Source organism: Plecotus auritus (genome assembly GCF_963455305.1).
Source record: "Plecotus auritus genome assembly, chromosome: 6".
Classification (NCBI taxonomy): domain Eukaryota; kingdom Metazoa; phylum Chordata; class Mammalia; order Chiroptera; family Vespertilionidae; genus Plecotus; species Plecotus auritus.
Genome location: NC_137773.1, coordinates 85,729,731 through 85,744,255, shown reverse-complemented (window position 1 = coordinate 85,744,255; position 14,525 = coordinate 85,729,731). Strand labels below are relative to the sequence as shown.

General features: G+C 59.6%; 1 protein-coding gene across 1 annotated transcript in view; it reads left to right on the top strand.

The window, feature by feature from the left end:
* Window positions 1-14,525, top strand: part of PTPRS (protein tyrosine phosphatase receptor type S) — a 99,410-nt gene that overhangs the window by 77,501 nt on the left and 7,384 nt on the right. Inside the window, exons 12-27 of the mRNA XM_080674890.1 lie at window positions 411-604; window positions 756-782; window positions 2,921-3,038; window positions 4,589-5,197; window positions 5,608-5,705; window positions 5,989-6,242; window positions 6,845-6,938; window positions 7,041-7,256; window positions 7,671-7,828; window positions 8,317-8,328; window positions 8,535-8,647; window positions 9,845-9,892; window positions 10,976-11,073; window positions 11,162-11,285; window positions 11,852-12,027; window positions 12,119-12,238. Coding sequence (XP_080531016.1) covers window positions 411-604; window positions 756-782; window positions 2,921-3,038; window positions 4,589-5,197; window positions 5,608-5,705; window positions 5,989-6,242; window positions 6,845-6,938; window positions 7,041-7,256; window positions 7,671-7,828; window positions 8,317-8,328; window positions 8,535-8,647; window positions 9,845-9,892; window positions 10,976-11,073; window positions 11,162-11,285; window positions 11,852-12,027; window positions 12,119-12,238 — 2,459 coding nt within the window. The remainder of the gene's footprint in view (window positions 1-410; window positions 605-755; window positions 783-2,920; window positions 3,039-4,588; window positions 5,198-5,607; window positions 5,706-5,988; window positions 6,243-6,844; window positions 6,939-7,040; window positions 7,257-7,670; window positions 7,829-8,316; window positions 8,329-8,534; window positions 8,648-9,844; window positions 9,893-10,975; window positions 11,074-11,161; window positions 11,286-11,851; window positions 12,028-12,118; window positions 12,239-14,525) is intronic.

Below are 14,525 nucleotides of genomic sequence, written 5' to 3'. Positions count from 1 at the left end.
AAAGAGCTCCGGTGCCCCGTGGGCAGCTGCACTGCCTGGGTTCAGACCCTGCTTTGCCTCTTTCTCACCTGGGACCGTGGAATCCACGTTCCGGGCCTCAGGTTCCCCGTCTGTAAATGGGGAAAAGAGCCCCATGTGGCAGGCATGCTGTGAGGATGGTGGAGTGTGCCTACGGTCCTTAGAACAGGCGTGGGTGCCCTCTCATGTCATGTGGCCCCGGGAGGTAGCCATGGGCACTGGGGATGCGCAGTTGCCCATCTGTAAATGGTGGTGTGCGCCTAGGGCGCCCAGTTAATCAGCAGCCACTTGTCACCCCGGCATCGGGCAGCTGCCCGGGGCAGGGCCGGGCGCCCCAGTAACGGCACCCCCCACCCTCCCCTTCGTTCCTGCTCCCCTCCTCCCCCTGCCAGTGCCCAGCGCGCCGCCGCGGAAGGTGGAGGCGGAGGCGCTCAACGCCACGGCCATCCGCGTGCTGTGGCGCTCACCCTTGCCGGGCCGGCAGCATGGCCAGATCCGCGGCTACCAGGTCCACTACGTGCGCATGGAGGGCGCTGAGGCCCGGGGGCCACCGCGCATCAAGGACGTCATGCTGGCTGATGCCCAGGTGGGCGGGGCTCTGGGGCAGGGCCTGGGAGGGTGGCGTTCCGGGCGTGGGGATGTGCCCCACCCCTGCGCTCCTGCCCTCTCGCTGCTTCTCTCTCTGGCCACCCCGCTCATCTCCTCCTCTCTCCCCTGCCGCCTCCTCCCACGCTCAGTGGGAGACGGATGACACGGCCGAGTATGTAAGTAGTGCCCTCTGGCCACTGGCGTGCTCTTGCCTCGGGCCATGCCTTGCTGTTCTGTGACACCCACCCCTGCATGCCCCTGTCAAAGGGTCTCCTCCCCTGGGTCCCCGATGCACCCCTCTTGGAGCTAGCAGTCTCAGTTTTCTCATCGGGCAAATGGGCACAGCTGCCCCAGGGGCACCTGCGGGGGACCCCAGAGGAGTGACCTGGACACAAGACAGGTCATCCCTTCCTTCTTACCTGGGTAGCCCCTAGATTCCAGTTTCTTTCTCTCTCACACACACACACTCACACGCACTCACACACACACACACGCACTCACACGTACTCACACTCACGCACTCACACGCACACACGCACACGCATTCACACACACACACACACACACACCACTGGCTGTCTTCACCATCAAGCCTTTGCACACGCTGTTCCTGAGGCCTGGGATACCTTTCCTACAGTGCCCACCCACTCCTCCACCCCACCGCCTCCCCTGTCAGACCCAGACTAGAGCGGGGTCACTTTCCAACCCCGCCTGACCCTTCTATCACCTGCCGCAACCTTCCCTGACCTAGAAATTTCTCTCTCTGTTCCAAGTGTCCACTTCATTCTGGCCCTTGAGTGAGGGAGGGGGCAGGGGACCCAGGGTTAGGAAGAAGGCCTGCAGCACCACTGTCTTCATCCTTCCACGCTGGTTCCGGAGGCCCTGAGCCAGGGCTGGGAATGCTGTGTGACTTTGGGCCAGTCGCTGCCTCTCTGTCTTTCTGCCTTTTGTATGGAGGCCACAGGCTCTTCTGAGAGCCCCAGGTCTGATGCTAAATGGACACGCCCTGCCACCTTCCATAGGGAAGTTTCAGCCTCCACCTCCCCCAAGACCCTGGGAGGGCCTAAATGTGAGGCTCAGGGGCAGGAGACCTTCTGTTCATGCATCCCTGCCCACCCCCTCATGCTCTTGACCTGGGGACCCCCCTCAACTCCCAGGCATGCTAGACGTGTTTGTGGTGTGCATGTGTGGGAACGTGGACACGTGTGTGATGGTGTTCGTGGGTGTGTGTGCAAGCCAGGGTGCTCTGGCATTTGTTGAACAAGCAGTCATTTACTGAGCACCACTGTAGGCTAGACCCTGAGGGAGGTGCTGCAGAAATGACCGTGAGGAGACAGCTCTGAGCCTGCCCTCCCTGGGATCACAGTCCCGTGTGGGAGAGGAACGTTAATGGGAAAAGACACGAATATGTGTATCGTTTCAGCGCTGGCGGAGGCGGGTGGAGACAGTGGTGTAAATGTCAGCTCTCCGGATGGGTGGGTGGGGCAGCCCTGACCTGCAGCATTTGCGTGGGGTCAGCACTCCCACCATGACACTTGTTGTGTCGTTTTCTACCACAAGGGACAAGGGACCGGATAACCTAGTGTAAACATAGTGGAATGATTAGGAGGCGGGTATTGAGTATTTAATACCTCTGTGCTTTTTAAGTTTTTATTTAATTGTAAGTGTACATAATTTACTTTTTAGTATTGGCAGTGTTTAATAACTGGCTCACAAAATTCCTGAAAATTTAAATACTGGCTCTCGTGAGCTGGGATAGGAAATTCCAGCACACCAGTGGTCGTAGTGGAGGCAGGGGGAAGAGCATGTGAAAGGGTCCTGGGGCAGGACCGTGACTGGCGTGTTGGAGGAGCAGTAAGGAGGTCCTTATAGCTGGAGCAGAATGGGTGGGGAACAGAAGGAGGTGAGAGCGGGGAGGAGATGTGGCAGGTATGGCAGGGCCTTGTAGGCCATAGGGAAGACTTGGGATTTTACCCAAGGGAGGTGGGAAACCTAGAGAGCTGTGGGCAGAGGAGGGATGGGACCTACTCAGATGCTCACAGGCACCCTCTGGTGGCTGCTGCAGAGGACAGACTCCAGGGATGGGTTGGGAGCCTGATTACTAGGGCAGGGGCAACTCCCTGTTCCAGGGAGGCTGCATGTGCCCATCTCAGCATGGACCTGCTCCCTGTCGGGGTCTCTGCATGAGGTCGTGTGCACGTCTTTGTCCGAGGACCAGGCCCCACATCCACCCTGTTTGAGCCCAGCCCTGGGAGGAGGGTGGACAGGGCTGGTCTCACCCTGCTTCCCTCACTAACCCCACCCCTGCCTGCAGGAGATGATCATCACAAACCTGCAGCCTGAGACCACCTACTCCATCACTGTAGCCGCCTACACTATGAAAGGCGATGGCGCGCGCAGCAAACCCAAGGTGGTAGTGACCAAGGGAGCAGGTATGAGACCCCTCCCCCCATGGCTGCTTTGCCCCTGGCGTCCCTGCAGCGTTCTTGAGCCCATGTGGGGGAAGGGTGTACTGGGCAGGGGGGGCCGCCAGAGCAGACGGGGTGGGGGCTGCTCAAAGGGGCATTCAGGCCCAGCAAGGCCCAACCCCATCTCCTCATCATCACTCTCTTCCTCAGTTACTGGCCTCCATCCAGATGCAAATAGTTAACAGCCACTGCTAATGCCCTCACCCTCCTGGCTTGACCCGGCTGCTCCCTCTGCTCAGAATCCCTCTCTTCCCGGCTGTCTCCTCCCCATCCTTTAGGTCTTTGCTTTGTCTCTACCTCATCAGGAAGCCTTCCCCACCCCACCCCTACCCCACAGTCTTGGTCCGATGCCTCTCTGGGGGCCCCCAGCACTCTGTCCGATGCCTCTCTGGGGGCCCCCCCAGCACTCTGTCATTCCCCCGTCATGCCTCTGATTACCCCACGTGGGTTGTCATTTTGGGGTGGTGTCCTCATCGCTCCAGCTACACCAGGAAGCCTCCTCTTCCTGGCAGCCCTGCCTCAGTTTCCCCTTCTGGCTCCTCCCATCAGCCTCAAGGTTCTGTTTTTGCCCCAGCCACCATTGAGCTGCGTGAGGAGAGAGCCATCGCTGTGAAAATGCAAGGGGGAGATGTCCCCAGCAGCGCGTGCAGCCCAGGCAAAGGCTCGGAGTGTGTTTGAGAAACAGTCGAAAGGCCTCCATCCCACTCCCCACACCCATTCCTCTCTCCGGGACTCTCGATGCCACACCTCTGACCACATAGTCTGACATTCAGGCTGGACACAGCCCCTCTCTACTTCGCTGCCAGCCCTGCTCATGCTGTTGCCTGAGCCTGGTTAGTCTGTATATCCTCCAGTGTCCAGTGCCCATGTCACCTCCTCCGAGGAGCCTCCTATGGTCTCTCCCTCCTCTCAGGGACATTGCATTAGAGCTGTGCTTGCTAAGCTGAACCCACTGCATACACTGTGACCGCTCGTGGCACAGTCCATTAAAGGTCCTGATAAGGCCTGCAGTGAAGAAGCGTGGTTTCCTTTGCAGAGCCCAGCTTTCCCTCTGCTTTACCTGACCCCAAAACCTCTTTTGGCACATTCATTGCTACTCAGACTGTGCAAACCATAAGGCATGTGCAGGATTTGGGCACTGCTGTGTCCCATGGATATTAATCAGGTGCCAGCGAGGGGCAAGTGAACAGGCGAGAAATGGATGACTTCCTGACTAAAGGAGGAGGTACCTAGATGAGGCCCGCTGTGGCATCTGTGGGTGTTTTCCTTTATTGGGTTCTCCTTGCTGTTCCTTACCCTCATCCAGCACAGGCCTACCTCAGGGCCTTTGCACTGTGGTTCCCTCTGCCTGGAGCACTGTTCCTCCTAGACCGCCCTGCGGCTCCCTACCTTGCCTTCTTCAAGTCGTCGTTTCTCAGTGAGGCCTCTCTGAGACCCACTTTTTAAAACTGCAACCCTGCCCCGTGCTCCCTGACTGGCAGGCGGTCACTGATGCTGGCCCTGTGTCCCCACAGTGCTGGGCCGCCCCACCCTGTCGGTGCAGCAGACCCCCGAGGGCAGCCTGCTGGCACGCTGGGAGCCCCCAGCTGGCACCACCGAGGACCAGGTACTGGGCTACCGCCTGCAGTTCGGCCGAGAGGACTCGTCACCCCTGGCCACGCTGGAGTTCCTGCCCACCGAGGACCACTACACAGCATCAGGCGTGCACAAGGGGGCCACGTATGTGTTCCGGCTGGCGGCCCGGAGCCGAGGTGGCCTGGGCGAGGAGGCGGCGGAGGTCCTGAGCATCCCGGAGGACACACCCCGTGGCCACCCGCAGATCCTCGAGGCGGCTGGCAACGCCTCGGCTGGCACTGTCCTGCTGCGCTGGCTGCCACCCGTGCCTGCGGAGCGCAACGGGGCCATCGTCAAGTACACGGTGGCGGTCCGGGAGTCCGGTGCCCTGGGCCCCGCCCGGGAGACTGAGCTGCTGGCAGCGGCCGAGCCGGGTGCTGAGAATGTGCTCACGCTGCAGGGCCTCAAGCCCGACACGGCCTATGACCTCCAAGTGCGGGCCCACACACGCCGGGGCCCCGGCCCATACAGCCCCCCTGTCCGCTACCGGACGTTCCTGCGGGACCAAGGTAGGCGCGCGGAGACCCCCGCACCAGAGCCGGACCGGGCCTTGTGCCCACCCCCACCCCAGCCCCCTCCCTCTCCCCCGCCAGGTAAGTGGTCACTTTTCTGCTTCCTCGTGATGCTCGAGGCAAGTCTGGACCCCGAGGCTCTGGCGTTGGCAAAGGTGGGACGTGCCTCGGTGGCACCACCATCCCCCACCCCTCTTCTCCTCTGCCTTCTCTCTGCAGCCGCGCCGTCTCCCCCAGCAGGGTCTTGGGACAGGGCCAGGCAGGGCCGGGCCAGGGCCAGGCAGGAAGGCCATGGGCACAGCGGACAACAGGGAATGCCTGGGCCGCCCCCCCCCTCCCCGCCCGGTCCTCCCTGGCACTTACTGGGCTTCTCTTCTGCTCTCTCCCGCTGGACTGCTGCCTGGTAGTCTCGCCCAAGAACTTCAAGGTGAAGATGATCATGAAGACGTCAGTCCTGCTCAGCTGGGAGTTCCCTGACAACTACAACTCACCCACACCCTACAAGGTGTGGCCCCGCAGGCGGGGGGCGGGTCAGGCTTTAGAGCTTGGCCAGGGTGAGGGCTAGGTCTGAAGTCGGGGCTTGTTGGGGTGGTGGGGTTCAGCTGGACTTGGGGCTGAGTGGGATTGGGCTTCGCTGGGGATCGAGGCTCAGTCTGGGTTGGGATTCACTCTGGGATTAGGGCTCAGTAAGGATTGGGGCTCAGCCTAGGGTTAGGGCTCAGCTGGGATCTAGGTTTAGTCACGGCCAGAGGTCAGCCCAGACCCCACTAAGCCAGCCCGGCCCACAGATCCAGTACAACGGGCTCACACTGGACGTGGACGGCCGCACCACCAAAAAGCTCATCACACATCTCAAGCCCAACACCTTCTACAACTTCGTGCTGACCAACCGCGGCAGCAGCCTGGGCGGCCTCCAGCAGACGGTCACGGCCTGGACTGCCTTCAACCTGCTCAGCAGCAAGCCCAGCGTGGCCCCCAAGCCCAACACCGACGGCTTCATCATGGTGTATCTTCCCGACAGCCAGAGCCCCGTGCCCGTCCAGTATGCCGACACCCCAGGGCCCCTTGCCCCCGTTAGCCAGCCACCTGACCTTTCTGAGCCTCCGTTCCTCGGCCAGGGTTAGGGTTAGGTCTGGAGCCGAGGCGTGTTGGGGTCGTGTTTATAAGATGGGGATTCCACCAGCCCCATTTTTGTGGTCCCCATGAAGGTCCAGTGCTTCTTACAGGAAACGTCACTAACTGTGGCCTGTGTCTGCTTCTCCAATTTTTCTGACACCCTGTGTGCCTGACCTTCTACTGGTCTGGGGTTCCCAGATTGGTGGGGAGGCTACTCTACACAGACTCTCAGCCCCTGGGTGTGGCAGTAAAGGGCAGAGAAGAATTAAGGGCTCCAAAACTGTGTGGGCCTGGAAGCTGGGGCTTTTGAAGGGTGCGTAGGAATTCAAGAAATACAATTGCATGGGAAAGACTGTAGACAGAAGTCAGTGTGATCCGCGGCCTGGCTGGGGCTGTAGGGCAGCAGGCCCCATCGTAGGAGCAGAAGGGAAGATCCAGAAAGGGAGGCTCCCCACTCATCCCCCCGAGAGCATCTCTGTCCGGTCGTGCCTACAGACAGCGCCCCTCTGACGCTTCGTCTCGTGACAGGAACTACTTCATCGTGATGGTGCCGCTGCGCAAGTCCCGTGGTGGCCAGTTCCTGACCCCGCTGGGCAGCCCAGAGGACATGGACCTGGAGGAGGTGAGGGCCTGCGCCCAGCCTGCCAGGGGCGGACACGTCCCAGCCGTCCCGAGCCCCGTGGGTCCCAGCCGGGCTCTGAGCAGCCCTCGCCTCTTTCCGTAGCTCATCCAGGACATCTCCCGGCTGCAGAGGCGCAGCCTGCGGCACTCGCGCCAGCTCGAGGTGCCCCGGCCCTACATCGCAGCTCGCTTCTCTGTGTTGCCGTCCACCTTCCAGCCCGGGGACCAGAAGCAGTACGGTGGCTTTGACAACAGAGGCCTGGAGCCCGGCCACCGCTACGTTCTCTTCGTGCTCGCTGTGCTGCAGAAGAGCGAGCCCGTGAGTCCCCAGTGCTGTCGCCCACACCCAGCCACGCCCACCGAGTGAGGCTGGCCCCAAAGCGGCCTCAGCCCCCAGGGCCCTGGCCTCAGAGCCAGACACCGTCCTCCCAGCTTCCTGGGCTTAGGGAAGGCCTTGAAGTGGAGGGAATCCCAAGAGGAAGGCGTTTCCGAGGAAGGAGCGTGAGAACGGGGGCTTGGGCTGGATGTGCAGGAGTTCAACCAAAAAGGGCTCCGCAGGGTCTGCACGTGCAAAGGTCTGGAGGCACAAGAGGAACGGAAAGGCGTTCCGAGTGGCAGGCGGGGACCTGGGCCAGTGTTCTCCGGAGCCACAGGAGGGTGTGGAGCCTGGGAGGGGCAGCGGGGCGTGTGGAGGGGGGACGCTGACGGAGGCTCTCTCCACCTGTGTATGCAGATGTTCGCAGCCAGTCCCTTCTCAGACCCCTTCCAGTTGGACAACCCGGACCCCCAGCCCATTGTGGATGGCGAGGAGGGGCTCATCTGGGTGATCGGGCCCGTGCTGGCGGTGGTCTTCATCATCTGCATCGTGATTGCCATCCTGCTCTACAAGAAGTGAGGCCCCACACTCCCCCTGACAGAAGGGGGGGGCGGGGGCGGTTCCTGGAACAGGAGGGTGTCTGGTGGGGGTCATCTCAGAAGATCAGCACGGGAGCCCTCTGTGGTATCGATGGGGAAACTGAGCCCAGAGGTTAAGCTGCTTGATCGAAGTCCCACAGCTCGGGGAGGGGCAGGACTGGGGTTCACACCGGCCAGCGGCTTGACTCCTCTTAGGCCTCACAGTCCCCTGAGGGAGAGGATGTGGGGCAGAGGCTGTCTGTCCAGTTTAATGACAATAGTGCTCCTCGTGGCCACGTGGGCCCTGTCTCAGCTTAGACAGGGAGGGTGGTGGGCCTGGCAACCAGGATGAGCCCCGTTTCCTGGGTGAGACCAAGGCTCAGAGAGGCTAGGAAAGCCACCCACTGTTACAGAGCAGGCCCATGTGGCCACACACCCTCACCTGTCTTCTTTCCCTCCTCTCCTGCGCCTGCTTCTGGGAGCAGCAAACCTGACAGGTGAGAACTGGCCTTCCCTCTAGAGGCCCGAGGAGGCTGAGGAGGGGGATGGGGGGGGCTGGCTGCTCCTATAGTTGCACACGTGTGTACGCATGACCCTGGGAACCCCAGTCGTGCGTATACACGGCCTGGAGTGTGTCCACACGTGCATACGTGTCTGTGGGCACATGCTGGCGCTCACCGGTTCTCCTCTTTCTCCTCCGAAGTAAACGCAAGGACTCGGAGCCCCGCACCAAATGCCTGCTGAATAACGCCGACCTCGCCCCCCACCACCCCAAGGACCCCGTGGAAATGAGGCGCATTAACTTCCAGACACCAGGTATGTGCCTTCCCCGGGTGCCAGGGACAGCGCTGCCCGGGAGAGGACGCTGCCTGCGGCGGCCTCCCCTGCCTCGCCGCACGGTGCTTGGTGCAGTCAGTTCCCGACTCCCAACTTCCTGCCTGTTCCAGGCTAGGAACCCGCACGGGCTGGTTCTGCTTACGACCAGAGGAGGCTTTTGCTGTCTTCTGTGGGGAGCTTAAAGGACGTGTGAAAACACAAAGCCCTCCTCCTTTCTTCTGGCAGAAAGTGCTGTGCTTCTGTTCACACCTCTAGTCTTAAGACCGCTTGGCCTTTTCCACACTCCCTGGGATGTGCCCCTAGCAAGACACTAATTATACCTCCCACGTGGCCTGCATCTCCCCTCCACGGCCACAGATGCTCATGCGCCTTCTGCCTCCGACCAGCTCCCTGTAGATGAATAAGGTGCAGCTTAGGTCACCGCCACGCCTGGTGGAAAACTGAATCAGCCTCGTCCGTGATCATCTTCATGTACAGGAACCACGCACTCCCGCCTCCTCCCTCTTACCAGGCTCGTGCCAGCTGCCTCTAACCAAATAAGGGATTTTAATGTAACTGATGGTGGCTGTTCTTAACGTGGTTCCCTCGTCCCCTCCACCTGCACTCTGGAATCTGCTTTCTCTTTCTGAACTGGTTCACATTAACTCGGTTTCCAACCAAATAGAGGTTTTAAACGTATTTAACCGATGGCTGCCGTCCTCTGTAGGAATCGTGGGAGGTCTCGTGTGGCGCCTCGAACGTACTCCTTCTCTTAGCTCTCCTGTGGCAGTTGTTTCCATCCAAGTGAGGGCTTTAAATTTGTGTGTGGAACTGATGGCTGACGTCCTCTCAAGTTCATGGCATCGGCCCCGTCCTTCCTCCACCCTCACTTCTCCCTCACCATCCTGCATTCTCCAAACCCCGCAGTGACCCGCACGGGGACCCAAGGCCGGATGGGTGTGGGTGACGTTGACAGAAGAAACTAAAACTGTGGGACCCTCCCAGAGTCATGGCTAAACACCAGGCAGAGGAAGCAGCCGCTGCTCCAGGTCCTGGGGTCGGGCCGCAGCACGTGCCCCTCATTGCTGAAGTGCTCTGCCCTGCGTCTGTCGGCAGCCGTGTGCGTGCACCCAGCACGGGGTGGGGGAGGCAGCGCCCCGCGTGTTTTCATTTATTTATTGTTTGCTGTTTCTGCAGATTCAGGCCTCAGAAGCCCCCTCAGGGAGCCGGGGTTTCACTTTGAAAGTTAGTTCCTGTGTCTTTCTGTTCTCGGCTCCCTTCCCCACCCGCCCCCCGTTTGTTTTCATCTTTGGTTTCTCCATCCCGCCACCTCTCTCTGCCCACCTGTCCTGCGCTGGCTTTAGGGGAAAGGGATCTGGTCCATTGTGCCCTTAGAGTGCTGGTTGTGACTGTGTGGGGGGGTGGGGACAGGGATGTGGGTGAGACACATACGTACGGGAGAGCAGGAGCCCACCCCTGGGACAGGCAGGGAGAGCCACCAGGCAGAGGGACATCAGCCTCAGACTCCATAGGAGTGGGCTCCCGGGAGACCCCCGGGAGCCCCACCAGAACAACAGTTGTTTACCAGCCAGCCTGGCAACGCTTGACCCGATTCACGTTGCTGCAGAGTACGTGTGTGAGCGCACAGCTAGCACTGGCCCGGGCGTGGAGACGGGTCTGGCAGACCCAGATACCAGGAAGAAAGAGCCAGACCCACCCCCCTACCTCCAGTCACCACCACACCCCAGGGGCTCAAAGATCAGGGCTGTCACTGATCCGTGTACAGGATGATCTGTGTACAGGATGATCCGTGTACAGGATGATCCGTGTACAGGATGAGGAAACGGCTGCAGAGTGAGGGGTGCAGTGTCTGCCCAGCTGGGTGGAGACGCTGCCTGCAGGCCCCCAGCTCTCCTGGCAGAGGACTGGTAGGCCCTCGGACCCTAGAGGGGCAGAAAGGAATGTGTCTCCCACCCCGGGGAACAGTGTTTCTGGAGGCCCAGCCAGCTGCCATCTGCTTCTCCATTTCTGTGTCACCCGCCTGCTTCCTGCCATGAGGCACTAGGAGCTTGAAGTCCTCCAGGGTGCCCCTCCCCTGGCTGGGTGGGGACAGAGTGGGAGGACTGTGTGAGCAGGGGTACTGGGCGTGGCTGGGCTGCAGCCCCTGCTGCTCCACTCTCAGACCCTCCGGCCAGGGTCCCCGCACCCGCCAGGCCCTCTAACCACAGCTCGTCCATCGCAGACTCACACTGTAGAGCACCCCCACCCCCCAGCCTCAGGCTGGCCCCCCATGACCGGCCCGCACTGCGGGGTCTGCTCTCCCCGCAGGCATGCTTAGCCACCCGCCGATCCCCATCTCAGACATGGCGGAGCACACGGAGCGCCTCAAGGCTAATGACAGCCTCAAGCTCTCCCAGGAGTACGAGGTGAGCTGAACCCTCCCCCTATCTCCCCCCACCCCCGCCCCAGGCCCTCCGATGGCCACCTGACACCCCCACCCCCCCTTCCCCGCAGTCCATTGACCCGGGCCAGCAGTTCACGTGGGAGCATTCCAACCTGGAAGTGAACAAGCCCAAGAACCGCTACGCCAACGTCATTGCCTACGACCACTCCCGCGTCATCCTCCAGCCCATCGAAGGTAGCACGCGGGTCCCGGGCCATCCTGCCCTCCTCCTTCCCCGAGTGCCCACAGCCCCGCCCTGCCTCCAGGCCACGGGGCAGGCCAGCATAGACAAGCTAGGGGTCCGATGGGGAAGAGGCTGATTCTGGGCTCAGGCCTGGTCCAGCACCAGAAACCCCTGGGAGTTGTTAGATGTGTATTTAAGTGATGGCTGCTATCCCTTACGTGTTTCCACCGGCCTCTCTACATCACTGGCTCTCAGCTGGAGCCGTTCTGCCACCCATGGACGTAGGGCAGTGTCTGGGGACACTTCTGTGGTCCCCAGCTGGAGGAGGGGGTTGTTAGTGACAGCTGGAGGGTGGGGCCGGGGATGCTGCTCAACACCCTGCCGTGCCCAGGACAGCCCCACAGCGCACGATCCGGCCCCACGTGGCAGCAGTGCTGAGGTGGGATCCTAACGTCTGTGCCCACGATTCCTGGGGGACAGATCGGGGGGCTCCAAGAGGGCTTCCAGTTGGGCTCATGGAGCTAGCCTGAAAGGACGGGGCGCCCCCACTGATCTCGGCTTCTCGCCCGGGCCGTAGGCATTGTGGGCAGCGATTACATCAACGCCAACTATGTGGACGGCTACCGACGGCAGAATGCGTACATCGCCACGCAGGGGCCGCTGCCCGAGACCTTCGGGGACTTCTGGCGTATGGTGTGGGAGCAGCGCTCAGCCACCATCGTCATGATGACCCGGCTAGAGGAGAAATCGCGGGTGAGGCCTGGACCCCGCCCCCCGCCCCTCTCCCCCAGAGTCCCCAGCCAGCCCAGGCTCACACTCACCTCCATTCTCCTTTCCGGCACAGATCAAATGTGATCAGTACTGGCCCAACAGGGGCACGGAGACCTACGGCTTCATCCAGGTAACGCTGCTGGACACCATCGAGCTGGCCACGTTCTGTGTGCGGACCTTCTCCCTGCACAAGGTAGGCCGGTCCAGGCTGGAGGCTGAGGGGGAGGAGGGAGGGTGGGGAGGCAGAGGAGGAAGGTGGGCCCAGCTTCTGCCCTGGAAGCTCCCCATCAGGCAGAGGTAACCAGGCATTGACCCAGGCTGACCACATTCTCATGAAGCCCATTTTATGGATGGGGAAACTGAGGCTCGGAGTGGGGCACCTCGTGTTCCTGGCCACAGCAAGAGAACAAAACCAGCAGAACCCAGTTGAGCAGTGAATCTGTTATCTTCCTGGGCCTCGGCTAAGCCCTGCCCTTAAGAGAGCTTAAGTCTTGGGTGGAATAGAGCTGAGGGACCCTGCAGGCCTTGGGCAGTCGGCTGGACCAAAGGTAATCTTCAGATAAGTATTTAACTGAAGGCTGCTCTCCATAATAAGGTTCCCTCTGTCCTACATCCGTGGTTCTCCATTGCAGCAGTTTGCAATCCAGAGGGGAGAGGCGGTGCTTACCAGCACCACGATACTCCCTCGACTCAGCCAGGTCCTCTCTCAGCATTAAGCACAGGCCTGGCCCACGCCTCAGAAAGCTGAGTGGATGGACAGGAGGAGGCAGTAAGGATTCTTAGCTCATTCACACACGTCCAGCACTTGCTGTGTGTCAGGCCCTGAGCTGCGCACCAGGACACAGCAGGGACCAAGACAGACGGGATATCCTGACCTTGTGGGGCTTAGTCTAGTGGACAAGACACAGACAAAAGACATGCAACTCATGAGTCCTTTTTTATTAAATGTATTGGCATTGGTCGATAATACGCTCAGGGTGTCTTGGGAATATGACATCTCTATACTCCATTGTGTGCTCACTGCCCGAGTCCAGCCTCCTCCTGTTGCTGTGTATTTGACCCCCTTTATCCTTGTCCTCCTCCACCGCCCCCCCTTTCCCCTCTGGTAACCACCATTCTGTTGTCTGTACGTACGAGTGTGTTTATGTGTTGCTTCCTGTTCTTTTCCGTCTGACTTCACGTAGCGTGATATTCTCAAGGTCCATTCACGTTGTCACCAATGGCAGTATTTTGTCTTTGCATTTGGCTGAGTAGCATTCCGTTGTGTATACCAGTGGTCGGCAAACTGCGGCGGCTCGCAAGCCATGGTTTGCCGCTCTGTTGACTAATGAGTTTGCCGACCACTGGTATATACGGACCACATCCTCTTTACCCATTCGTCCTTCAAAGGACACTTCAGTTGTTTCTGTGTCTTGGCCACCATGAATAATGTTGCAGTGAACATCGGGGTACATAGATCTTCGTGTGTTTTCAAGTTTTTCAGGTAGATACCCAGGAGAGGGATTGCTGGGCCATATGGGTTACTGTTAATTTGGGGGAGCCTCCATACTGTTTCCCATAGTGGCTGTGCCCGTTTACGTTCCCACCAGCTGTGAGTGAGGGTTCCCTTTTCTCCACAACCTCTCCAACACTTGTTATTATTACTCGTCTTGTTGGTAATAGCCATTTTGACAGGTGTGAGGTGGTACCCCCTTGTGGTTTTGATTTACGTTTCCCTGGTAGCTAATGAAGTTGAGCATCTGTATGTCTTGGAAAATGGTTCAGGTCCTCTGCCCATATTTTAATCAGATTTTGTTGTTGTTGAGTTGTATGAATTGTTTATATATTTGGATATTAGCCCTGTATTGGAATATCACTTGCAAATATGTTCTCCCATTTAGTTGGTTGCCTTTTTGTTTTGTTGATGGTTTCTCTTGCTGTGCAGAAGCTTTTTAGCTTGACGCAGTCCCATTCTTTTATTTTTTCTTTTACCTCCCTTACCTTTGGGAGACGGGAGGTCAAGTTCACAAAAACCCTCTGAGACCAAGGTCCAAACACGACAGGAAATCTCATGTGTAGGATGAAAATAAAGCAAAGGAGAGGAATAGAATGTGTACTAGGGTACCTGGAGGAAGGGAGCCATGAGATGTGGGGAAATAGCATTCCAGGCAGAGGGCACAGCTAGTGCAAAGGCCCTGGGGCAGGACTGTGCCTGGCGTGTTGGAAGAACAGTGAGAAGGCCACGTGGCTGGGACTGAGTGAACAGTGCGGGGAGAGAGAGGAGTTGAGGTCAGAGAGGGGATGGGGAAGGTTGTGCAGGGCCTATGGGCCATGGGGAGGACTTGGGCTTTTACCCCAAGGAAGGTGGGAGCCCTCAAGGGCTGTAGGCACAGGAGGTACGGGACCTGACTCAGGCTCACAGGCGCTCTCTGGCTTCTGTGGGGGTGGCACCGGCAGACTGGAGGGGCCGGGATGATGATGGGGTGGACCGTGGTGACTGC